We start from the raw sequence: 26,627 nt of genomic DNA on the forward strand, positions 1-26,627 counted from the left end.
TGCAATTTTTTTCGTTATAAAGACTACTTTTTACAAAGCCTTTAACACTAAAACGTTAATACACTAGCAACAGGGGTATGTGGGTTCTGTAGGTTTCTGGATGTAAACAAACTAATCGTCAGTGGCACAAAACGTGATATATTTATTGGCACAGAACGCCCAATTTGATTGACACGACCTATTGACGAGTGCTATTTTGAAACTATTATGAAAAAAAATATTATTGATGGTTCAGAAGCTAGCTTTCGTAGTTTTAAACTTTCTCTTTTCATCACGGTATAAACGCAATAAGGTAGAAAGAGACGAATGAGTACTTTGGTTCTAAGGTATAATCCAATTTGTGTGATGACTCATTTTAAATAAATAAGTAAATTTCTGTTATCATATGAGTTCTTTTACGAATTTAATTTAAACGACTTGATGAGATGTCAATTTAAGTAAAGTTCTAGAAAATGCCTGTTAGGAGATTCGTCTAAATTAAAGTAACCTAGAACCTAGTGTGATTGTGTCATTTGGTCGTGTCATGAGAAGAGCATGATTCTTGTGTTAGCAGCTATTAGTTATTGAAAAACTAGATTTTTGTTATGGACCTAAAATTGGGCAAGGACCTGCTACTCTTATTGAGGTTGATATCAAATTCATGAGAACAGACGTTGTGCGTTCTACTTTTGAATTCATCTTTGTTTTTTTAATATTTTTTGTATGTCCAAATGCTACCTATATGTTAATTCAGATGTTACCCTCTAGGGATCCATTGAACTCTACCGTCCCTATAATTTCATTGACATATCACTTACCCAACCTAATAAAAGTTGTCAGAACCTTATCCAAATTTTGTGAGCCACGTTGGCATCAGAATCATGTTCAGGGCTAATATAAATGGGGGGTGACAGGCTCGCGGCCACCTGGCTGCCGATCTGGACCCGCTGGGCATCACCTCGGCTAACCTGCCCCAACTGGGCATGCGCGCGTCGAGTTCGGAGCTCATCATGAGGAAATATTTCAATTTTGGTAGGATTTGCGGTTGGAAGCAATCACTTGTTTCTTACTACAATACTCAGAGAAGGCATGCGCTTATGGTACTTTAAAATGGTCCTGCAATTTAAAATCACTCTTAACATATTGGACTTAATGGTTAAATTAATTTGTATTTGTTCTCAATGCTTTAGATTCAGATAAAAGAATTTGGTACAAGAATATCTTCATATAACTAATAATTCATGTCGACTTTTACATCTCCTACGTGCTTAAGCGTTTAATATAGCCTCTATGTGTATTTTAGTATGTTGGTCGTGTCGCTTTCGTCAGTGCTGATATTATTACATACATATCGGAGTTTGTACTGATAAGACGTCCGAGAATCGTTACATCTCGATTTTCCTTGTAATTCTTTAATCTTTTTCATTCTTATACTAGTGGACCTTGAATGGTGTGAAAACAATATTTATTCAATAGTTGGATATTTTATGTCCGGCTTCTCAATAAAGAAAGATATCTTTATTTTGTACTTTGTACCTGTCATATTTATCACCAGGTTTCAATATATCATTTCTGTCTGGAATCTTCTGTCCACATTGATTATTATTGTATAAAATTCTCAATTATAATTGTTCAAGATAAATTTGGTTAATAATAATCTAGTTAATTTTATTATTCAGTTACAAATTCCGATTTTTATAATAATCTTTTTATTGAGTGATTGGTTTCAATCAATATTAAGTTATTTATAAGCTTTTCACCCAACAGCTTGTAAATTGCATGTATGTGATAATATTAGCATTTTGTTGAAGCATTTCTTTTGCTGTAGCTTCGTTTTGAATGTCTACTATGTAGCGAATTTGAGACTTAGAATGTTAGGCGAATTATTTTTTTGGTGGGTAGTTCAGCTATGACGGTACAAAACAACAGGGAATTATTTTAATTTTTTGCTTAAATTGCTCTTTTATGGTAATACATTCAGAATATAACTTATTGAGGTTTGAATTATTGCGATTTTTTAGTTAAACGCCGCCATTTTGACACGCCAGGTTGTCAAGCTTTGTCATTAAATAATCTATGGACGTTGTATATATCTGTGGTGTAGTCTGTGGTTAACGCTCTTTGTGTGATAAACATTGGTGGTGAGCCTTATTATAAGAGTCAAGTACTTTGTTATAATTTAATTATTTATAAACATAAATATTTATACTAGATTAATACAGATTAGGGATAAAATATTCTATACATTTTCTCTAATTCTAGTTTCACTTTGTTTTGTACCTCATGGGGATCCCAACTAAAACCAAGACGGAACAGACTTAACGTTTTTGCACTTGTACTTGAAATCCCTGGCTTATTTGCTTGATTTCATTGAAACGTAATTATTTTGACGATGATTTTTTACGTTTGTTTATTTTGTTTCATTGGTAAGCAGCGCTCACTTGCTGACGCGTCCAGTTGACCAATCAAAATGCGCCAACGTTAAGAATATACATAAGACATTTGAGGAATTTCTGTTTTTTAACAGTGCAATAACGTCGTTTTGTCTCCCACTGATAGGACCATTCGTTTCATCATCAGTTAACTTGGTTTGTTTAACTAACTGACATGCATCCATAGACCGAACCTAAGAATTGCTAGTCTCAACGAAAACAAATTAAAAGTTATATATTTATGCTAATTCGAAAATTTATTTTTGACTAATGGTTTCTTGGCTAAATTGGGCGATTTTAATCTGCGAAGTGACGTGAGTGAATAGAAGGATGATGCTAAAGATTCAAAAGCTCTCCTCTCATGAGCTTTTATGAAGCTGGGTTATGATGTTAAATACAAGTGCGCAATGTTTTTAACGAGTGAATTCCACTAGTCACGTGGTCACCTCGTCGCGCATCTTGACCCGTTGGGCATCTCCACCGGTGATCCGGTGTCAAGTGGAGATTGGCACGGCGGCCTGCGTGCCTTCGCTAACGAAGCAGTCATTAGGCAGCACGTACGATTCGGTATGACATAGCGGTTGAGGCTTGGACGGGCCAAAGTTCATGAATTCATGTTAAAGGAGTTTTTACTACCAATATTGTTCGGGATATGACGACGGGGCAAGAATATTGTTGACTTGACAGGCTACTGTACTCACTCTGATTATTAATTTCGTAGAATTCTGACAGCTATCATTTTTTGACAAGTCAGTGGTTACAAACCTTTTTGGCCGGGCATATTCAATACGAGTCTGAACATCTGAGTCTTATACAATATACATTATACATACATTTTATAAAGTGCGGTGCTCCACATTTAAAGTGGTTTTACGGCGTGATAATTACGTCCCTTTTCTTAACAAACAGTAAGAAGCGCACAAGTAAAGATAACATTTTATGTTTTTAGAAAGGTTTACTAAACCTGGAATTAGTAGGCAGTGATACCAGCTAAATAATAATATAAAGTAATTAAAGTTAATTCGATATATTGTTCGTGATATTGAAATATTTGTTATATTTGTATTAGGTCACTTGAGTAAATATTTAGATTTATCTTTTTCTAGGTAAAACATAAAAAATACGTAGCATTCTTTTTTCTATTGGTCAAATGGGTCAAATTTGTCCCTTTTTCGGTGGAGAACTTTTTTAGTAGCAACACTTATAAAATTTCAGAATTCTAATTTCTACGCAATGAAAAATCAGAGTTTAGTTATAAATACTTGACGGCGTGACTTGTGACCATTTTCGTATATCCATCGTCCTGTCGCGAGTATTTTTACGATCTCTTTAGGCACAGTAGTTTGTATAGTTAATCATATTATCTATGCCCTGTTTATGTAATCTTTAACGGTAATTTTTTTTATCTTTTGCAAATTCATTTCCGAAAGCTGTTATCGTATGACGCAAGGCAATAGATTATTGTCACAATAACAACGAATTTTGGATTGTTCTGAAACTAATGATAACGATAACCAAATCTTAATTAATGATCTGGACTTACTTGGTGACATTCTTTTGTTTTACCTATTAAATTAGTTGTGTTTAAAAACTTCATGGACTTTGATTATGTTTATGCTTCAATTCGCAAGTTTAATGGGGTTATGGAGATAAGCTTTGCAGTAGATAGTTGCTTCTTATTATATTTTCGTATTGGTGCCGGGTTTTCTATTCGAAGTCGTGACTATGGGTGACCTTGCATGAATAGGTATTGAGATACCGCTCGGTATATTTAAAACAGACGTATTTGAGACTAGCTTTTTTATCGGTCTTATCATTCGAAAAACCCATATTCTGTGACTGTTAAGTAGATTGTTAAATACTATACGTTGTATAATCATATTCCTTTACTTGGGGGTAGCTGGTTTGTAAGGTTAAATTACCCCAGTGTATAATATTACTAAAATACATAAGGTATATCGAAGTGAATTCAAAGGTTTATTTTAAGTGTAGTGTAAGTGCCTTTACGCGGGTATTACACAATAAATATTAATACATATTAACGTCAATTAATAACATATAATGTAATTAATTGGCGTTAAAGTTTTAATTAAAATTATGTCTCTACAACTCCTTAATATCTAAGTGAGACTTAGTTAAGTGGATTTAGTTGTTTGGCGTAAAATTGTCAGCAAAATTTCTTGTGTTCGTTTGTTAGACAGGTTACACAAGAAAAAGCATGTTTTTGACAACTGCAGGCTGCACACACAAAGGCTTATATTATTTATTCCCATTCGCTTCTTATAACCTAACCAAAGGTTGCAGTTTTTTTTACTAAACAATAACGAAAAACAGATTCGGGGCCATCATATAGCGAAATTGGATCCGTTGGAAATTGCGAACTACAATACGGCGGGAAAAAATCCACGCGAAGTGATACACAGCAGCTACAGGTTTGGTAAGGAAACGGGGCAGATGGAACCTTGTCGGCCTAAAACGTGGACTAGAGCCGTTGTCATGGTTACCGATTTGTACACGAAAACTTTAGTCCATCTTTTACGGTCGTGGTTGGAATTTGTCACCTTAACATGGGCACGATCACGCACGCACGGCTAGAACGCATGGATTGCATGATATTTATTATATGCACATGTATATAACGATAGTGTAACGTATGTCTAAATGGAAGATTTGTGACCTTGAATGTTAAATATAGGCGCGTCGCTTCTGGATATCATCCAACATCTCAAGGTGGCGTACGAAAGTGAAAATAAAATCATTTGTATGGGAAATTGTTATGGTATTTTGTCCTGTCGAATAGGGGTTTTTTGCTATGTAGGAATTTGTCCTGATAGAGGATTTTGTTGAAGCTAGTAAAGGGATATGATTATTTAATGTATGCTTTTTTTGTGTGCTTTTATCGCATTCAATTGTTTATATGATGTTCCTACTCTTATAAGACACTGTATTTTAGATGAAGCCGATATGGATAGGGTTTTCAAACTACCCTCGACCACCTTTATTGGCGAGAAGGAAAAGGCCCTGCCGTTGAGGTAAGGTTCATATTAATTGAGGAAGATAAGTTATAATTTATCCACCTATCGATGGCGGTTTAGATTCCCGAAGACTGCCTGAAAATTATCATAAAAAGTCTCTAATTATTATAAAAAGTCTCATTAAAATGATACTATGTAATTAGTTTTTGTTATGTAATAGGTAAACGGGCAGGCTCACCTGATGTTAAGTGATACCGCCGCCCATAGACACTGACATTGCCAGAAGGATCGCAAGTTCGTTGCCGGCCTTTCAAGAATACATACATACAAACATACCTGGACCAGATCCAGGAGGTACTAGAGAAGGCCCGACATATCAAAAAATTCTAGCTATCAGAATTCTACGGAATTGAAAGATAGAGTATAATACATTAGAATTCAGCCGGGACTGTTGATTTTGGTCAATATAACCGGTATGTTGATCTAAACGATGTCGTCGTAAACGGTTTTGACTGTAAATAAAAAATAATAACAAAATCTTGTAGGTTATATAACGACCAATAGGGCCGTACCAATGATTCCTTATTGAGTCAATATTTGGTGGTTTTTCCATATTAAGTGATATGTTTTGGGGTTTCAGAGAAATTCTAAACCGCTTGGAAGAGGCGTATTGCAACAACATTGGTATAGAATTTATGTTCATAAACTCGTTGGAGCAATGCAACTGGATCAGGCAGCGAATGGAGCCACCAAACGTCACCAAGATGAGCAATGATCAGAAGAGATTGATTCTGGCCCGTCTCACCAGATCTGCTGGGTGAGTAATAGAGATTTAATAAGATGTAACAGATCAAAATATTAATTCCTAAAGTTATATTTTATAACATACATATAAAATTCACAATGTTCGTTCCCATACTCCTCCGAAACGGCTCGACCGATTCTTATGAATATTTTCATGCATATTCAGTAAGTCTGAGAATCGGCTACTATCTATTTTTCGAACCCCTAAGTGATAAGGAGTGTCCATCCCAAAAAAAATATTTTTATTTTTTAGACAAAACTTTTTGTTTTTATTTTTTTATGAAACAGCATACAAAAACACTCATCCCTCTATGATCAACCCCTATTTTTTTGAACTAAAAAAATGTTTTCTAGAAATAATATACATGGCAAAACGACGTTTGTTGGGTCAGCTAGTAACATACATAAATGACCTCCCAGATGCTATGCACCAGAACTGCAAACTCTTTGCTGATGACACTACACTTATTATAAAAAGTAAAAACGAACGAGATTTGAAAAATAACTGAATTAAATCTCTAGACGACGCTATCAACTGGATGAATCAAATAATCTACAAATATTTTTTTTGTATATATTCTGTATTCAATCTTTGGCTATTTTGGCTTTGGCAATATTAAATTGTTAGTTGTTTTATATAATAAAAGTTCGCTGTGGGATTACGAAATGAATTTATTTATTATATACATAATATTAAATTTAAAATAAGTTATTGCGGTGGGAACACAAATTGGGCACAGTTTTTCTGTCCACCAGGACGTCGAACATTATTTTGATTAACACATAGAACTATTGAATTAAAATCGTCGAAGAATAATGGGTTATGTTTAGATTATTCAAGTTTTAGTAAGCATCCCTAATTTTTTTTTAAAATGAAACATAGCCTATGTTACTCGGGAATAGTGTAGCTTGCCAACGGTGAAAGAATTTTTGACATCGGTCCAGTAGTTTCGGAGCCTATTCATTTCAAACAAACAAAAAATCAAATCTTTCCTCTTTATAATATTAGTATAGATAAAATAGACATAGACATAATATTTATTACTAACAAAAACACTATTGAAACTACAAGTGCTCGCCAAATTTTAGAATTTTATTAGAGCATGAATCATAAAGAAGTTTTTTTATTACTAGATGTCGCTAGTAGAATAAAAGTACTATTTTGATACATATTTAACAAACACATAAACACATAAAACAACAATAATCAAAGAAAAAGAATTAAAAAAAAAATCCTCTTGCCATTTTTTTGGTTCGTTTCAAATGTGTAATGCGTGTGTGCTGTGGTTATAATTGGCCCTGGCTCAGCATTATGCTGAGGAAGACCACAGCAGCTAGTTTGCGCCTCAGTCGCAAAAAAAGAAATGTAAAAACTTAGTAGAAAAATAATAATCATCAAAACTTCAGGTTTGAAAACTTCTTGGCGAAGAAATGGTCTTCGGAAAAGCGCTTCGGTCTTGAAGGATGCGAGATCCTCATCCCGGCCATGAAGCAGGTCATCGACATGTCGACCAAACTTGGAGTCGAATCCATCATCATGGGAATGCCTCATAGAGGTAATTATATTTTTTCCTAACAGTTTTTTGATAAATCTTTTATAAAATAGATGTGGATTTATAATTAAAAAAGTGTGTGCGTACTAAATACACATGTCAGAAACTTCTTTGGCAAACAAATTTTTTAGTTCATATTTATATAAATCAAAAACTTTAGATTTCCGAGACTTAGAGGGAGGGGAAAAGGAAGATATGTTAGAAATTTAATTGTCATTAAAATATTAAGTGTCGAAAATTAATACAAATTATAAATTTATTTTTTCTTCTATAATAGAAACACGTGGCATTTTAATTTACAATTCGTCATTTGAGATTTCAATAAATTATTTTGCATAAAATATAAAATACTAATATTTCATAAACTCTCTTTACGAAATATTAGTTTTGAAAATAGACATTCTATAAGGTAATTCACCCTTCTCACTCTCTCAATCGGTCTCTCCCTTTTCTTCGTCAAAAACGCTGCACATTTTTGTGGCGTTCCGTAAAATGTTTACCCTCATACGCTTAAAGAAGTTTCACTTCAATAAATCCATAACTTCCTTTGGTATTTTTCGCTTAATAGTGGTTTTAAAGTGAAATGCTATTTCGGTATTTTTGTCCGCAGGTCGTCTTAACGTATTGGCGAATGTTTGCCGTAAACCGCTGCATCAGCTGTTTACACAGTTTGCGGGATTGGAGGCTGAAGATGACGTAAGTTTTATAATTTTATTACAACAAATAATTGAATATTAAAAATAGTATACATTTTGTAATATTAATGATAAAATCGTCATAGTCGTAGAATAGTATGGGTGCGTACAGACTATGTAACATATTATATAACTTGTGTTTTATAACACGTCCACATTATGTAACCTTGTTATTCAACATAATAACATAAAACAATACTGTACACATTAGAATAACAATGCAATATAACAATGTTATATAACCATTTGAAATAACAAAAGAAAAACAAAAAAACGTAGATGCTGGGTTCGTCCTAGCATACATATCAATAACATGTTATTATAACATGTTTTATAATATTCAGTGTCCACATTATCTGAAACATGTTGTATAGCAATGTTGTATAACATGTTATGTTATATAGTCTGTACCATTGATATACAAAAAACCCAAGATGCACACTCAACGTCAAAAAAACGTCCTCAAAAAATGAGCGCAACATTCTAAATTGCGCTCATTTCAAATAGTCTCGCGTCTAATAAGTGGAGTCGATGTTATTTATTTGTGTTTTTTTTATAAATAAATTTATGTACTTTTGAACTTTTTTGTGTGTAGTTTTTGACAAATATATTTACGCTATATAAAGTGTAGGTCAGGAGGTAGCCCATTTAACATTTTTTTTTAATTTAAAGAATAAACTTTTTAACCGGATTAAAGTTATGTATTATTATAAATTTACAACTATTTAACATCCAACACCTTTTGTCTTTAGTCACCGTGACCACGCACGCTGTAAAGCACCCGAAAAGTCGGATAAATTTAAAATTATGTTAAATAGTTGTAAATAAAAAAGTCATGTTCGACTCCACTCAATACCTTGTCCTACCGACCACGGTCGGTCGTAAAATTTTATTGCTTTAAGTACGTATACACTGCGTTGTAATAACAACTTTAAGCAATTCGCGGAAGGTTTTGTCATAACTATTTTAATTCATATTATGTTATTATGAAAATTGGCATACAAGCAAACAAAAGGGTTTGTTTTGAAACATTAAATTACACAGTTTTCTAGAAAAATCACTTGCTTCTATGAGCATCTATCAAATCCGTGACTTTACCGACTGATTAATTTGAAATTTAAAACACATGGAATTTTGGAGTTTTTTTCAAATCCGACATTGTTCTACGATCATGACGAAATATTCGACCTTTATAGCCCCATAGGTAATGACAGACAAGAACCTTAGTTTTCAATTGCTGTTTAGCTGCAAATTTTTAAGTAAATGAAAAGGTTTAACAATTTTTTTTATTAAGCCAAATATACGCATGCTACTACGAGTAACATAAAGCATTTATAAAGTATAAAAAAAATGCTTTTAACATTTACTGTCAGTTGTCAAATCTGTATATCTCCTTATTGTCAAATAGCTTAGTCAAATGTCAGTTGTCAGATCTGTTTATCTCCTTATTGTCAAAAAGTTTAGCCAAATGTCAAATGTCAAATCTGTCTATCTCCTTATTGTCAAATAGCTTTGTCAAATGTCGGTTGTCAAATCTGTTTATCTCCTTATTGTCTAAAAGGTTAGCCAAATGTCAAATGTCAGTTGGACTAAATTTGTATAGTCTAATGCGATACGTGACGTGATTTTTTTAAATATGTAAATATATGACAAACATAAATTAATTGTGATCTCAATAATGTTGTATATGTTTAACTACATACTATATGTTCTTTATATCTGTTGCAATACTAAATGTATTAAATATATTTCAGGGCTCCGGTGATGTAAAATACCATTTGGGTACATACATCGAGCGCCTGAACCGCGTCACCAACAAGAACATTCGTTTGGCAGTGTGCGCTAACCCTAGCCACTTGGAAGCAGTCGACCCCGTAGTGCAGGGCAAGACTCGCGCCGAGCAGTTCTACAGAGGAGACAACGAAGGCAAGAAGGTGAGTTTTTTTATAAATTTTGACAAAACTTAATTTAATTAAAAGTAAGAATATACCGCCCTTAAAGGCCGGCAACGCATCAACTAAAATGGTTATCAACGGGCAGCGATGAGAGCCCTTTTTGGATGTCCCGTAGGCATTTTTATGGACCGCTTTAAGTAATTAGTTTCAAAAATTTAATATAAAAAAATGTGGACGCGTTTTTAGTTATAATTGACTCGTTGTTTTGCTAATTTGTAAACTTTATACGTAATAATAGTCTAAGATCCGACCGCGTGATTTATACGTTCATATGTTTGATTAATAAAATATAATTTTTATCGATATTTATAACTAAACCAATGCAGATCCGCAAAGGTGGCCATCCAAATTTGGCCGCAATTAATTTTAATTAAAATGTAATTAATTATTTATTTTTGAACAATTACGTTCACTTGTAATTGTTAAAAAATATATTTCATTAGAAAGAAATATACCTGAGATACCGAGAAAGTTCAAGGTGCCATCCCTCACTTGGCCGCAACCTAATGTCAGCCAGGTGTAAACAGGTATAATTTCGTTAAATATATACGTTCATAATGTATTATCATGTTATACATACCAAATTGAAGATTAATTCTTTCCCTACATGATGAGATATAGGTGCCTATGCAAAAATGCCCGCAAATAGTGACTGCCAACGATTAAAGATAAATAAAAGCGAGAGAAACTTAAGATAAACACCCCATGTCGAATAAAGATAGAGCATCCCAGCTGCTTGTCGTTTTTATGCTACTGCGCATGCGTCCATAGGCAAGGTGCTCAACTAAATACCGTACTGAATATTGCAATCATATGTTTTTGACAGTCTTATGCGCCACGTTGTTTTTTTTCAAGTCCAAAATTATAAAACTTTGTTAATATTAATATTGATATATTTATTTTAAACATTAATATTAATATTGATATATATTTTAAATATATGTATTTTAAACTCCAAGCAAATACGCGAGCTACTAGTTGAGCACCTTATCTATGGACGCATGCGCAGTAGCATAAAAACGACAAGCAGCTGGGATGCTCTATCTTTATTCGACATGGGGTGTTTATCTTAAGTTTCTCTCGCTTTTATTTATCTTTAATCGTTGGCAGTCACTATTTGCGGGCATTTTTGCATAGGCACCTATATCTCATCATGTAGGGAAAGAATTAATCTTCAATTTGGTATGTATAACATGATAATACATTATGAACGTATATATTTAACGAAATTATACCTGTTTACACCTGGCTGACATTAGGTTGCGGCCAAGTGAGGGATGGCACCTTGAACTTTCTCGGTATCTCAGGTATATTTCTTTCTAATGAAATATATTTTTTAACAATTACAAGTGAACGTAATTGTTCAAAAATAAATAATTAATTACATTTTAATTAAAATTAATTGCGGCCAAATTTGGATGGCCACCTTTGCGGATCTGCATTGGTTTAGTTATAAATATCGATAAAAATTATATTTTATTAATCAAACATATGAACGTATAAATCACGCGGTCGGATCTCGTACTATAAGCAATCGAAAACGTCGACGAGGTCGCCTCAATAAAAAAAATAAAAAAAATATTCATTAAAATAGACTTTTTTTTTTAAATACTAAAAGTATTCATTAAATTCCTTTTTTATATAAAATATACTTACAAAATTCATTATAATAAACAATGTTTTATTAAAAAAATACTTTAAGTATTCATTGAAATAAACTTTTTATTTTTAAAAGTAATCTATTTCTTTTAACTAAGCGATCTGAAAATTCTCCAACATGTTCTAATATATTGGTCCTTTCACAGGTAATGTCTATCCTTCTCCACGGAGATGCTGCCTTTGCCGGCCAAGGCGTGGTCTTCGAGACGATGCACTTGTCAGACCTGCCCGAATACACCACCCACGGCACCATTCACATTGTGGCCAACAACCAGATCGGGTTCACCACGGACCCCAGGCATTCCAGGTCGTCTGCTTATTGTACAGGTAAATTCAGGAAAATCAATAATAAATTGCTTATAACAGTTTTTGAGTTATAGACACAGACACACACCCACACACATACACATAATTTACACATACACACATACCCCATGTGGTTTCCTTAAATATTGTAATGTATTGTATTGTATAAGATCTTCTGTCGATCCGTAGTCGTGGAGGCCCGATGACCTGTGACACAGATACTCTTACCTTTAGCAGGCATCAGTCTCACACAGACTAGCTTTTTCCATTACACACATACATACATTACACAAACAGAAGTAAGAATATAACTCACACTTGCTTATGTCCTACGTTTAAGTTTTTGTGAGAAAATAAAAAATAAATGAGACAATAAGTTATAATGTGGATGGAAAAAACTGTATGTAGCAGAAATACTACAGAACAGTAACTTAAGATAAAACCAGAAAAATATATAAGATACTAGCTGACCGGGCAATTGTCGTTTTGCCATGTATATCATTTATAATAAAAAAATAGGGGTTGATCGTAGAGGGGTGAAAGTTAGAGGTTGTATATATTTTTTAATGTTGTATCATAAAAAAAATATCTTAAAATAAAAAAATATAAACATTTAGGGGGATGAAAAATAGATGTCCAATTCTCAGACATACCCAATATGCACACAAAATTTCATGACAATCGGTCAAGCCGTTTCGGAGGAGTTTAACCATAAACACCGTGACACGAGAATTTTATATATTAGATATTATTAAGGATTTTCACAATAAACCACGAATTGTTTCTCTGAAATTACAAAGATATTGTACAAAGAAACGACATTTAAAGTTCACTAATATCGCCTCCACAATTATATCATTTAATCTATCAAAAAAACAAAAATTCTATAAGGTAATTCACCTTTCTCAATCGCTCTCTCCCTTTTCTTCGACAAAAACGCTGCACATCTTCGTGACGTTCCGTAAAATTTTTACCCTTATGCGCCGTCCGAAATATTGATGAGACAGTTTTAACTGGCTCTGATTGGTTTCCATCTATCTATATATATATAATGAAAATGGTCTTCGTTTGAGGCTCAATCACGCCTAAACCACTGATCGTATCGACACGAAACTACCACCATTCGATGCGAAATTTTTCTGTTATTGCTGTTTTACTTTTATGAAAATTTATCCATACGGACTTCACCGCGGAAACATTCGGGGAGGCTTCCTAGAACCTCTAAACGTCAACATCGGTTAAAAACTCGATTTTCGAAATATTTCAATTTTCTTAGCGGGAAGTTAAAAAGAAGAATAATAAAAATATGAAAAAAAATAAAATAATGAAATATAAAATTTATTTTAATTCGTCCAGCAAAGCGGGCGCGAAACGGCTAGTATTGACATATATAATTGTTTACAGACGTAGCTCGCGTGGTCAACGCCCCAATATTCCACGTGAACAGCGACAACCCCGAAGCCGTGATGCACGTGTGCAACGTGGCGGCCGAGTGGAGAGCCACCTTCCACAAGGACGTGGTCATCGACATCGTCTCCTACCGCCGCAACGGCCACAACGAGGTGGACGAGCCCATGTTCACGCAGCCGCTCATGTACCAGAAGATTCGGAAGACTAAACCTGGTATGATATGAAGAGGTCAAGTATTACGTAACGAAGAATTTAGGGGGGGGGGGGGGGGGGGGTGTTTCCCTTTTGTAAAACGTTACGATGCGGTGCGGGGATTGAATTACGCGTTATTGTTAATATTATTTTCGACTTTCCAGTACTCTACACCACATAATAGTAACTTTTAGGTATAAAAATTCACTGGCTGGTCACGAAACGTTTTACTATACTTGGGTACAGTACTGTACTTGGGAACAGAAAAACGTTACGGCGCGTTACATGGGGAACATGGGGAGGAGTGAATAATCTCTAAAAATTGCGTGACGTAATACTTGAACGCTCCCCATTCCAAACATAATAAAAAACTCTCTCACGCATTGTCACGTGACCGCATACAAATTCGATTCATTTTTTGGGTTCTTTGTACCTTTTGGTAGTAAATGATTTTATTTGTATCATTATTATTGAGTAGTTATATGAAGATTTTTCATTAGCGTACATAATTTAGTGTAAAAATTAAATGAGAAGCGCTACAACCTTTTTAGGTATGGGCCTCAGATTTGTATCTAATAAGTAAGATCTGATCTGATCAGATTTGTAATAATAATTGTCAAATGATCATGAAACAGATCAGCCTCCTGTGGCTGACACACGCCGTCAACTTTTTGAGTCTGTTTTCTCACGATGCTTTCCTTCACCGTTCGAGCGATAAATGCGCACATTAAAAAAAAGTCCATTGATGCACAGCCGGATATTGAACCTACGACCTCAGGGATGAGAGACGGCACTACATAATTTAGTTATACGTTGTAAATCTTAATAAATAAAAAAAAATTGCAGTACTCGAAATCTACGCGGACCGTCTGATCACGGAGGGCGTGGTCACCGCGGAAGAGGTCAAAGACGTGAAAGATAAATATGAAAAGATCTGCGAAGATGCGTACAACCAGGCCAAGCAAGAGACACATATCAAGTACAAGGACTGGCTCGACTCGCCCTGGTCTGGCTTCTTCGAGGGCAAGGACCCGCTTAAGGTGAGGTCATTGTTTATGGTCTTCATGACTATTAAAAAAAATATGTTTATTATGGAACATAAGACAGAGGTATCACTTATTCCACCCTACTCATCGGCAAAGAAGACAGAGGGTGTAGGCCAAGAGAAAAAGCCGGCGTAAAAAACTCTCGGCACTCTTTTAAAATAGCAAATCATCAAACAACACTTATTTTAAAACAAATATCGCAAATTTGATTTATTGAAACGTGAACTGATGAATTGTTTTAATAGAAAATTCTTGTCCCCTACACATATTTCAAACTTAAGAGAACTAACAAAAATATATTTTTGTAAATAATCTGTACTATTCTCGAATCCACTTAAACTCATCAAAATCGGTCCATCCATTTATTGCATTACGGCTTAGGCGGGAAAGATTCGATCGTCTTGGGAGAGTACGCACTTAAACTTGTCTTTGAATCTTTTCTTCTCCCGAAAATTAAATATCTTGAGTTTCAATATGGCTTATATGTGTTTTTAATAGCAAAATATACTTTAGTTTTAGAATGCTTGAACAATTAAATTGTTACAAAGGTATTCCTGCACATGTTGAATTGATAACCTCCTATATTTTTGGAGTCAGTTAAAAATAAAACAGTTTTCATTGCTTTTAGTTTTTGGATTAGTTTAGGTTTAGGCTCCAAATTTGAAGAACTAAACCTAATTGATGAATTTGTGAACTAATATTTTTGTATATTACCATCAGATGTCCCCAACCGGAGTGGTAGAAGAAACACTAGTCCACATTGGAAAGCGTTTCTCCAGCCCTCCCCCCAACGCAGCCGAGTTCGAGATCCACAAAGGTCTGCTACGTATCCTCAAAGCCCGCATGGAGATGGTCGAGAAACGCACCGTGGACTGGGCGTTGGCCGAGGCTATGGCTTTTGGCTCTCTGTTGAAAGAAGGCATCCACGTTCGACTCTCCGGAGAAGATGTGGAGAGAGGAACTTTCTCGCACAGGTATTACAATATTTGTGATACAGATTTTAAATGCCGGCAGCGCATTCGCGAGTCCTCTGCCATTGAGTGTTCATGGGCGGTATCACTAAACAAAAACATGTCAGAAGTGAAACTTTTTTGGCAAACTAATTTAAACTCTTGTTCATATTTATACAAATCTAAAACTAGATTTTCGAGACTTAGAGGGAATGGAAAAAGGAAGATATGTTAGGAATTTAATGAATTTAATTGTCGTTAAAATTAATTAAAAGTGTCGAAAATTAATACAAATTATAAATTTATGTCTTCGATAATAAAAACACGTGGTATTTTAATTTACAATTCATCATAAAAAACAAATATTTAATAAATTCACTCTTCTCAGTCTCTCTCAATCGCTCGCTCCCTTTTCTTCGCCAAAAACGCTGCACATTTGCATGACATTCCGTAAAAAAAAATACCCTCATGCGCCTAAAGAAGTTTCACTTCAAATGTTTATCCCAACATAAAAGGTTTAGTAGGATAATTTTGGTAAACTATTTTTTTTACTGGAATAATTTTGATTGTATCTTCACGGAGCTTGAGACAGCACGTGATAGTAGCTTGAGACAACCCGCCGGTTGTTAAGAGAGTTAATTCACGTATGTATTCCACAGACATCACGTACTGCACCACCAGAAAGTGGACAAGGCGACGTATTGTGCGCTGGCGCATCTTTACCCTGACCAGGCGCCTTACACTGTCTGCAACAGCTCCCTCTCCGAGTATGGTAAGTCAATTTCTTTAACGAAATAAAAGTATTTTATTATATTTAAGACCTTTGGTGGCGGTTGTTAAAGGGATGTTCAAATGTATGTTAAATGAAACTCTTTGTTTCGTTTAAAATGACAAAACTTACTTGACTTATGTATGGGTTCTTGCATCTATGTGACACTTCTGTCACCTATTGGCTATGCCAAAAATTTATCTGGAATTGAGTAGGAGAAACCACACTATACACCTTTTGTATGGAAATCAAGGTTTATAATAATTTACCAAAAACATTCAAAAATCTTCCTACTACAGTTTTAAAAAATACTGCTTTTGGTTAAAAAATATTATTCGATTAATTATTATTTGCGTGAAACATATTAATTAATATTAATTTGATAAAGTAATAATATATTTTAATAATGCGATAAAATAATATAAGAATTGACTATCATGATATTACTCATAATAAATTATTATTAAAGAATATAAGTGTTGTCGACATTGGACATTATCGGAAACGAGATTGTTATTACAATTTATGAGTGTGGGAAAAACTAAAGGGCTCATTTTGGCTTCAAGTGTGCGATGATTGCTAGCATTTGGTTTGCGGTTCTAATTATTAACTATAATATATATGTTATATATGATATATGTTAAGTTAACTCCTGTAATTTTTTTCAGGTGTACTTGGCTTCGAAGTGGGTTACTCGGTGACCAATCCAAATGCCCTCGTGCTATGGGAGGCCCAGTTCGGAGACTTCAACAACGTGGCCCAGTGCATCATTGACCAGTTCATCTCCAGCGGTCAGGCAAAGTGGGTGCGACAATCCGGTATTGTTCTGCTGCAGCCTCACGGTATGGAGGGCATGGTAAGTCTATAAACTTTATAGAAAGTGTTTAAAATTATTATAACTCTTCTTTCTCTTTCATCTCTTACACAATACGCAATTCATTAAATATTATATAAATTAAAGTAGTTTCGGTTTTAAAAGAAAATATTTGAAAAAAAAAAAAGTTGTAAATATCAAAACGACATTCGCCACCTGATTTGTTGTTGTGACTGTATGTTGTGTCTATGGCAGCGATTCCCAACCTTTTTTGTGCAACCTTAGCCTTTCAAAAATTCTTATTACCTGCTTCTGATTCTAAGCGAAGACACACGGTGTTATCGAAATAATTAAAAAGGCAGCACAGCGACCTCAATTAGCACGGTAATTTCCCTAGACTCTAAGAGCTGTTGATGAGTTGTATATTCAGCAGAATATTAAGAAAATAATGTAAATTGTAGGGCCCAGAGCACTCGTCCGCCCGCCTTGAGCGTTTCCTGCAAATGAGCTCCGACGACCCTGACTACATGCCGCCCGAGAGCCATGACTATGAGGGTGAGTTAAAATATATATAATATATATTTTTTTGGAAAATTGTGTTAGTATAGTAATTTAATTTAAATCGAACAATAAGATTCATTTTTATCAATATTGTACACACGAGTATATAATCTATAAATGTTGGTATGGTAATAATTAGTTGGTAATGAATAATAATAGTAATAATCGATCATTATTATAAATTAATTATAAAACTACAAAAGATTTATATATGTATTTAATTTTTTTAAATCTTTTATCTGGCTTAAGATTATTTTCTAATAGTTAATTTGGTAATTGTGATTGGTAATACATATTACAGTAGATCAGCTCCAAACCTGTAAAAGTGTTGTGGCTATTAAATTATGTATCATTATTTTTAATTTTTTATACGATTTTTAGACACATTGTTTCTTCTAATTTGTTAACTGATAATAGTTGATTTGGTAATGATTGGTAATAATGAGTTGGTAATATTACAGTACGTCAGCTCCACGACTGCAACTGGATAGTGGCAAACTGTTCCACTCCAGCATCGCTGTTCCACATCCTGAGGCGTCAGATCGCGTTGCCCTTCCGCAAACCTCTCATCCTGATGACGCCCAAGTCGCTCTTGAGACACCCTGAGTGCAAATCCTCCTTCGACGATATGGCCGAGGGCACTACGTTTAAAAGGCTGGTTTAATGAATTGGTTAAATTTATTAATAACTAGTTGACCTGGCAAACATCGTTTTGCCATGTATATCATTTATAATAAAAAATAGGGGTTGATCGTAGAGGGGTGAAAGTTAGGGGTTGTACGTATTTTTTAATGCTGTATCATAAAAAAATAAAAACAGAAAAAAATATTTAAAAAGAAAAAAAAATATTTAGGGGTGGGCTGCCCTTAACATTTAGGGGGATAAAAAATAGATGTTGGCCGATTCTCATAGATACCGGATAAGCACAAAAAATTTCATCAAAATCGGTCAAGCCGTTTCGGAGGAGTATGGCAACGAAAACGGTGACACGAGAATTTTATATATTAGATTTATGTACATTTGAACTCGAAATGCGAGAACAGTAAAAACATTTTCTTTTGAGAGTTTCCCGCAGTTGGTTTAGTGCGATATTTTGTGATTGATTTCTGGGGTTTTCGGACCTGTGGGTTTGAATTAAATCTTATTTTTGGATGGTTTATTGAGCTGTTAAGACGAGTGAAGCCGCAGGGCACAGCTAATCATCATGGGGCATTTTGGTAAAATTCAAACAGCTGTGCGTAAATGCATTCCCTCCATGCGATTTATGGGGTCAAGAAAAGAGCGTACTAATCCTTAAAAGGTCGGCAACGTATTAGGAGAGTGTCCATGTTGTATCACTTAACATAAGGTGAGCCTCCTTCCCGTTTGCCCCCTGTTCTATAAAAAGGGGTACAGTTAATCATACAATATATATCATGATATAAAATACATAACAATCTTTTATATATTTTAAAGCAGATTATGATAGACTTTTGAAACGATTACGTCAAATTAGCAATCAAAATTACAAAATTAAATACCAATTTATTTCTAAATACAGTAATTCCCATAACTCGGTAACCCTATAACGCGTTTTCGTATAACGCGGAGATTTCTCAAGTTGTAGTTTATTTTTGTAGTGTGAAATTTATAATGATTTGTCAAGTCCACAATTAATTTTGCATACCTTGCACCTGTTTCAATTGCGTTATTAAATTAAACTAAAAAATGACTTAATAAATCCGTGTTTCTAGTTTAGTTGAATTAATCCATAACGGTTCTAATATAGTACCCCTACTACGCGATTTCCTAAAACGCGGTCCGGTTCTACCGCGTTATACTGTACTTTTGAGAAGTGGGATCACTATGGAGTATCTTTTGATTAAATATAATATTTTTAAAGAGTGCTGCCAGAGGAAGGCCCGGCTTGTGAGAATCCCGAGAAAGTCCGGAAAGTAGCTTTCTGCTCTGGACGCGTTTACTACGACCTTCTCAAGGAACGACGTGACAGAGGGCTGGAGAAGGATATCGCTATTGTTCGGTGAGACTCATTTTTATATTAATATTTTAATAAAAGAGAAAGTAATAATGAATGTGAATTACATAATTACATTATTAAAATAACGTGGTAGCGGTTTTGGTCTAGTGGCTTTGGCTGAGGTTGTAGGTTCGATCCACGGATGTGCACCAACGGATATTCTTTTTATGTGCGCATTTAACATGCGCTCGAACGGTGAAGGAAAACATCGTCAGGTGACTTGCCTTTGACACATAAAGTCGACGGCGTGTGTCAGGCACAGAAGACTGATCACCTACTTGCCTATTAGATTGACAAATGATGGACGTAAAAGTCAACGTTAATAGTTTTGAGTAATTCATATTCAGTCCTTACAGGCGGGATCAACTTTTTGCTATCAAAATAGGAATTATATTTTTTACTTAACTTTAAAATTCAAAGAAATCCATATTTTAACAATTTTGGTATATGGTAAAATAAAAACCTAATTTATATAACAGTTAAAATATATAATTACCTACTTTATTAAATCACCTACTTCTACTAAGTGATAAAAAAATTAAGTCAATTTCCGCTTTTAGCTGAAGTACTCTTCTCTCTTTTCATCATAGCGTGAATTAGAGAGAAAGAGACGAAAGACTTTGTAAAATAAAGAGGTAAATAAAATTCCAGCTTGGAGCAAATATCTCCGTTCCCATACGATCAGCTGAAGAGTGAGATCGCGAAGTACCCCAACGCTCAGCTCGTTTGGAGCCAGGAGGAGCACAAGAACATGGGTTCGTGGAGCTACGTCGAACCCAGATTCCGCACCCTGCTGAGGAACCAGAAACAAATTAGGTAATTATTTTTTATATTATAAGACTCAATTTCAATGTCTTCTGATTTTCAAAGTACAGTGTACACCCTTTATAACGAATTTCAAGGGACCGAGATTTTTTTCTTCGGTATAGAGAGTGAGTGTTATAGGGAGTGAATAGAAATAAAAAAAGAAATTGAACCAATTACAATAGTTATAAAGTTTTGTAAGCTGATTATAAAAACAATTAGTTGATGTTTAAACATGAAAATATTTCTTCGTTATACAGAATGGGTGTTGAGTTATAAAGACTTAATGAATTATGTATGAAACCAAACAAATATAACTATTTTTACGTTTTAGTGGGTTTTTAGTTAACGAATGATGTTATAAAGAGTTTGCACTGTACATGAAATTTTTGAACCTTACCTTGCCTCAAGCGTATATGTTTTCTGAGTAAATTATGACAGAGACAAAAAAATATTATGCCGTAGACAAGTTGAACAACTCGCCATTTTTATACGTTTATGAATAAGTTCGTTATACAATAACTAAGAATACAAACCAACAAAACATCAGATGCAAGCATGACGGAATATTTATGGTACAGGAAACTATTTCTTTATTAATTTAAAAACATTTTGATAATGAATTATAAATTAATTAAATTTCCCCTTTCAAATAAAAACCCTAAATACACGTGAATCCTGTTTCTATTTATTGTTTCAATATAGTGTAAACTCTTTATAACGAATTTCAAGGGACCGAGCATTTTTATTCGTTATAGAAATGTATCGTTATAGAGAGGGGATAATTAATGTCCCATACATTAATTATTCCCTCTCTATAACGTTTACCATAACCCATTATTGGGTTAAACCAAATAAATTCAACTAATTTTTACGTTATATCGAATGAAGTTATAAAGAGTTTACACTGTATTTTTTACCAGTTAAAATGTTTATTTATTTAAAATTTTTAAATTAGCAGACGCATTTATAATCAAAATACTTTGACTTGAGAAATCACAGTATTTTAATATATCTGGGTCTCAAACAAACTGACATGCCTCGGTTAATCTAAAATTATTTGTATTGTATTGTATAATACATTCACACTTCGTCACGTGACCATTTTCATACAATTCCTTTAGTCGCAAACTGTTTTAAAACTAAAGCGTAGCTCGCAGTTATGTAAAACTTTTCTATAGTAAGTCAAACCTTACGTTAATGCAACTCTGACAGTACGAACGCGTTCGTTACATTTAACATGGCAAATACGGTCATACTTTAAGTTTTTCGTACGATCATACGTATACGTGGTCAGGGTTCCTATTGACGCATATGAAGACGCCGTAACGTACTTGGTTACAGGCGTAGTTCGGAAGGGGGCGGGTGGTTTAGCCAACTCTTGGGCCGCAGTGAGCCACAGACAGACACACAAACCGAGATCATTCCGCGCACCATTAGGTGAGAATAGACGCATTATGCTGCTTGATAACAATTCAACGGCTTTTGTTGCTTTTGTGGCGATTATTTCTAATATTTCACAGATGTGGGGTCAATATATAGTACTGGATTTTTTGATTGGCAATGTATCTATTACGAATCACCTCTTTGTTGTCTGCAAGCTACGTTTTGTTCGTTCGTATACGTCTATAACGTTAATGCGTTAAAAAACTCAAAATAACTTTATTCATGTCGCAGCCAACTAGCTTAATTAGCCGTTCAATTAAAAGCCTAGCCGTATAACTGTAGCGTTTGTTACAACATTTAATAAACTGGCTGGCTAATGCTTAGGCCATTCGTACGATAGAGTGACCATGTGGCAGAAATAAAAAAGATGAAACATGACAAAATGTATTTCTTTTAAAATGAAATTGCTTGAGTCAAATTGTAGTTTTTCATGAAACTTTGGAAAACACCATCAAAGTTGAGGTTTGTTGACGCCATGTTGACAGTTTGAAGAGTTTTGTTTCGAGTTTGAGAGTGGCAGAAAGTGGAATTAAATTTAAATTAACAGTCAACAGGCTAGGCAAGTAATGAAACGTCATCGATCCAAGTCATTTGCCTTGATCAACTGGCTGAACATTTTTCAGGCCGCTAGTTAAACGGCGCCGTTTTAGTTAAAAGACACGGCTGTTCATTGAACAGCTAACTAAGCTAGTTGGCTGCGACATTCATATAGGTAAACAAGTACACTTATGAACGTCAACAGAAAACATATTAAATTAATTCTAAATTTACATTTACTACCAGTTCAAGGGCGTAGAGTATTCGGACCGCGTTATAGAAAATCGCGCTGTGAAATATTCTCGTAAAACAAATTAAACGAATTTAATAAAGTTGTTTAATTTATTTTTATAACAACACAATTGAAGGTAGCAGCACAAAATGGAGCTATATATGGAGTTGACAAATAATTATAAATTTCACTACATAAATATAACTTGAAACATCGCGTTATAGGGGGGACGGCATTCGTGTTATACGAACACGTGTTATAGGGGTAATTAATGTACATTGTACAGCTCTGATAACCTTGTTTTGAAGTAGGTTCGATTTCTTAACTAAACTTGCCTTATTTATATATACCACGCACGCTGTAAAGCACGCGAAACGTCGGAAAAATTTAAAATTATGTAAAATAATTGTAAATTTATAATAATACATAACTTCAATCCGGTAAAAAAGTGTTTTCTTTAAATGTGTAAAAGTTATGTCAATAAAAGACAATACTATAGACTTGCCTTAGTTGACAGTTGTTTTCTTTATTTATTCATTTCGTTTCATATAGTTCATAATTGTACATAGTCAATGTACATAAATGAATTTTGTTTGCAGCTACAACGGCCGAGCGACCGCCGCGTCTCCGGCCACAGGCTCCAAAGCCGCCCACAACAAGGAGCTGAAGAACTTGCTTGACGAATTTTGCGTTTTATAAATATTTTCAAACTAAATTTTCTCCCACAGAAGGCAATAGTTTTTTCGAAATTGTATCTCGGAATTTCTTTTCAGTATTTTTTATTACTTAGAGTACTTAGGTAAATTCTTATTTATTTTTTCTAGTTTTACTTTTGACGTTTCGATGTAAATAAAATGTAGTGTAAATTTGTAGTTGCCGTTGAGTCGAAGCCCTTTGTTAGTCGGAGCTGCGTAACTTGAGGCACGTACAAAAAAAATTCGTAGTAATTATAATGTAAAATCTGTAATTTATGATATTGTTTAAAATATTTTTAAACTTACTGTAAAAATTTAATATTTAATGGCCATAGGCAATCCTATAAATACTATAACAGTCTACTAACACTTATAACTAAAGCTCAGTCTGACTGATTACTGAGTACTAAGTAGACTGATTTAGTTATAAGGTGAGTTTAATTCCTGTTATGCATTAAAACTATCTATAAACAAGTAGAATTTTGAATTAAGAACTTAACTAAATCGAGTTTTAAATTTACTATTGTAGTTCGAATTTTAAATTAAGAACGAAGAGTTCGAGTTTTTAATTAAGAACGACGATAATTCCAAATTTGAATTGAGAACAAAGATAGTTCGAATTTTGAATTGAGAACGATGATGTTTCAATAAAAATTCTTGTATCCTTCAATGATATTTCAAGATATTACATAGATGTAACAACTTAGGCTTTTGCTGTAATTTCAATAGTTACCGCGGCACGGCTGTCTGTAAGGGTTAACACCAAATCATTTTGAATTTAGCAATTTAGGCGTATTATATTGTCCAACACATGCTTTGTTTTGTGCACATTTTTTTGAAATCGGCTCAGAGTGAATGTATGTAAGGTTATGAATGAATGTTTGAAAGGTCTGAGCTATTTACGTTACATTGTCTAGATTTACAAATATACATATTCGAATGCTAACGTTGTTTTATTTATCACAAATTTTTTTGTCCCCTAAATTAGGGGGCGTCCATAAATTAAGTGAGGTGTTTTTTTTTAAATTTTCTGTACCTCCCTCCCCCCCTGGTGAGATGTCGTGAAATTTTGTTCAACCCCATCCCCCAATCTCACGTGAGATTTTTCAAAATGTGGGTTTCTTACGTAAACGCGTTGGATTGTTATTGTAAAAAGAAAAAAAAAATTGCTTCGTGCTTTTATTTACGACTAAAACAAAATAAGTAAAATGTTGAGCGTTTAGCGGGAAATTGCAGGGATGGCCTTTAGGGTCAACCGTTTTCCTAATGTTTTTTTCAATCAGAAAAAAATTGCTTGATATTTGCCGAGACACCCCCTCTCTCCAACGTAAGATTAAATGAGATTTGACTCGACCCCCTCCCCCCTTAAGCACCTCACGTAATTAATGGACGCCCCCTTAGTACTATAGATGGTAGAGCAGTGCTGGCCTATGGCTCTAAGGTCGTAGGTTCGATCCCCGGCTGTGCACCAATGGACTTTCTTTCTATGTGCGTATTTAACATTTGCTCGAACGGTGAAGGAAAACATCGTGAGGAAACCGACATGTCTTAGACACAAAAAGTCAACGGCGTGTGTCAGGCACTGGAGGATGATCACTTACTTGCCTATTAGATTTAAAAATGATCATGAAACAGACTCAGAAATCTGAGGCCAAGACCTAAAGAGGTTGTAGCGCCACTGATTTATTTTATTTCATTTGCAAAATTTCGGCAATGTGTTCACTAAAGTAGAGAATTGAGTAGACCTAGAAGATTCATTCAAAGCATCTAGATACCAATTAGATTTGCTTATTCACACTTTTGCATATTCATGAATAACAATAAATAACAATAATAACCTGAAAAAAGAATTAGACGAATCAAGCGTTCTTTTTCAGGAAACCATATAAAATAATTGCGTAGAAGTGCAGGAGTGCAACCCCTTCCCGACAAAAAGGCTCGAAGGAGGTTCTAACGGATCCACAGATCCAGATGTTCCAATCACCGTAACTAACAACAATTTAAAAGTGCGGAAAATAATAATAGTCAAAAACAGATTAGGGTAAAAAACCGCCTTCAACGGTAAAGGCGTGGACCTTTACCTCGTACTTCGCTCATTCCAATGATCTTCCGTTCTGCCCTTCAGGCGATTGACAACCCCGACCAAGCCGAGTTCCGAGTCTCGCAGGAGATGCCCTTGCGCTAGTCGCGCCGAAAACTGCCATTCAGGCCGAGCTACGCTCGCTAAAACAGCCCGAGCTGAGCTATAAAGGCCCTTAAGGCCATATTAAAAAAAAAGCACAAACAAACAGTATTTGTGAGGACCACTTTTATGTTTATGTTTAAATAAAAAACAAAATTCTTAAAACTATCTGTACAAAAAACCAGCTGACCGTCGACCTCGACGGTTAATACCTATTAACGGTGCTTTAAGTGGTAAGGCCAACAAACATAAATTTCACTTAATTTATAAGAACGAATTATATCTAAGCTCATCAGGTGACTTTTTTTATTTATGTATTTGCAAAAACAATCCTAAAAGGTGACCATAAATCGACAAGAATACATAACCAATAAAAAAGTCAAACCAAAAAGCAAAAAAGAAATTAATTAGGAAAAGTTTAGCATTTCCTAATTAATTTCTATGTACCAATTACATAATAAAAAACTAACTAACTACTATAGGCACTAACAAATAGTAGAACTTTTGTCAGTTCACTCAACGGATAGTAAAAAAGTTCCGTTAACACAACGTATGTGCCCTATTCCTAGCTACCCTGGTTTGTCCTAGCTGTGGACACATGAAGTAATGACGGC

At 34.4% G+C, this 26,627-nt stretch overlaps 1 protein-coding gene across 7 annotated transcripts in view; it reads left to right on the plus strand.

Annotated features, from left to right (window-relative positions):
• The window catches only part of LOC125055678 (2-oxoglutarate dehydrogenase-like, mitochondrial), a 32,269-nt gene extending 7,492 nt beyond the window's left edge, over nucleotides 1-24,777 (plus strand). For 2 of the 7 annotated variants that reach the window (XM_047658142.1, XM_047658141.1), the window contains exons 6-23: nucleotides 2,846-2,978; nucleotides 5,365-5,443; nucleotides 6,027-6,203; nucleotides 7,598-7,746; nucleotides 8,354-8,439; nucleotides 10,193-10,372; nucleotides 12,199-12,379; nucleotides 13,763-13,981; nucleotides 14,807-15,000; nucleotides 15,727-15,980; nucleotides 16,616-16,728; nucleotides 17,394-17,581; nucleotides 18,001-18,094; nucleotides 18,562-18,754; nucleotides 19,983-20,120; nucleotides 20,769-20,933; nucleotides 22,266-22,361; nucleotides 23,736-24,777. In XM_047658142.1, the coding sequence (XP_047514098.1) occupies nucleotides 2,846-2,978; nucleotides 5,365-5,443; nucleotides 6,027-6,203; nucleotides 7,598-7,746; nucleotides 8,354-8,439; nucleotides 10,193-10,372; nucleotides 12,199-12,379; nucleotides 13,763-13,981; nucleotides 14,807-15,000; nucleotides 15,727-15,980; nucleotides 16,616-16,728; nucleotides 17,394-17,581; nucleotides 18,001-18,094; nucleotides 18,562-18,754; nucleotides 19,983-20,120; nucleotides 20,769-20,933; nucleotides 22,266-22,361; nucleotides 23,736-23,835 (2,739 nt within the window). In that variant the 3' untranslated portion in view covers nucleotides 23,836-24,777. Of the gene's footprint in view, nucleotides 1-891; nucleotides 1,012-2,845; nucleotides 2,979-4,745; nucleotides 4,849-5,364; nucleotides 5,444-6,026; nucleotides 6,204-7,597; nucleotides 7,747-8,353; nucleotides 8,440-10,192; nucleotides 10,373-12,198; nucleotides 12,380-13,762; nucleotides 13,982-14,806; nucleotides 15,001-15,726; nucleotides 15,981-16,615; nucleotides 16,729-17,393; nucleotides 17,582-18,000; nucleotides 18,095-18,561; nucleotides 18,755-19,982; nucleotides 20,121-20,768; nucleotides 20,934-22,265; nucleotides 22,362-23,735 lie in introns of those variants that run through there. The other 5 variants (XM_047658147.1, XM_047658143.1, XM_047658144.1 and 2 more) reach the window with 5 other exon arrangements.
• Nucleotides 24,778-26,627: the final 1,850 nt, after the last annotated feature.

The sequence above is a fragment of the Pieris napi genome, chromosome 14 (genome assembly GCF_905475465.1).
Source record: "Pieris napi chromosome 14, ilPieNapi1.2, whole genome shotgun sequence".
Lineage (NCBI taxonomy): Eukaryota > Metazoa > Arthropoda > Insecta > Lepidoptera > Pieridae > Pieris > Pieris napi.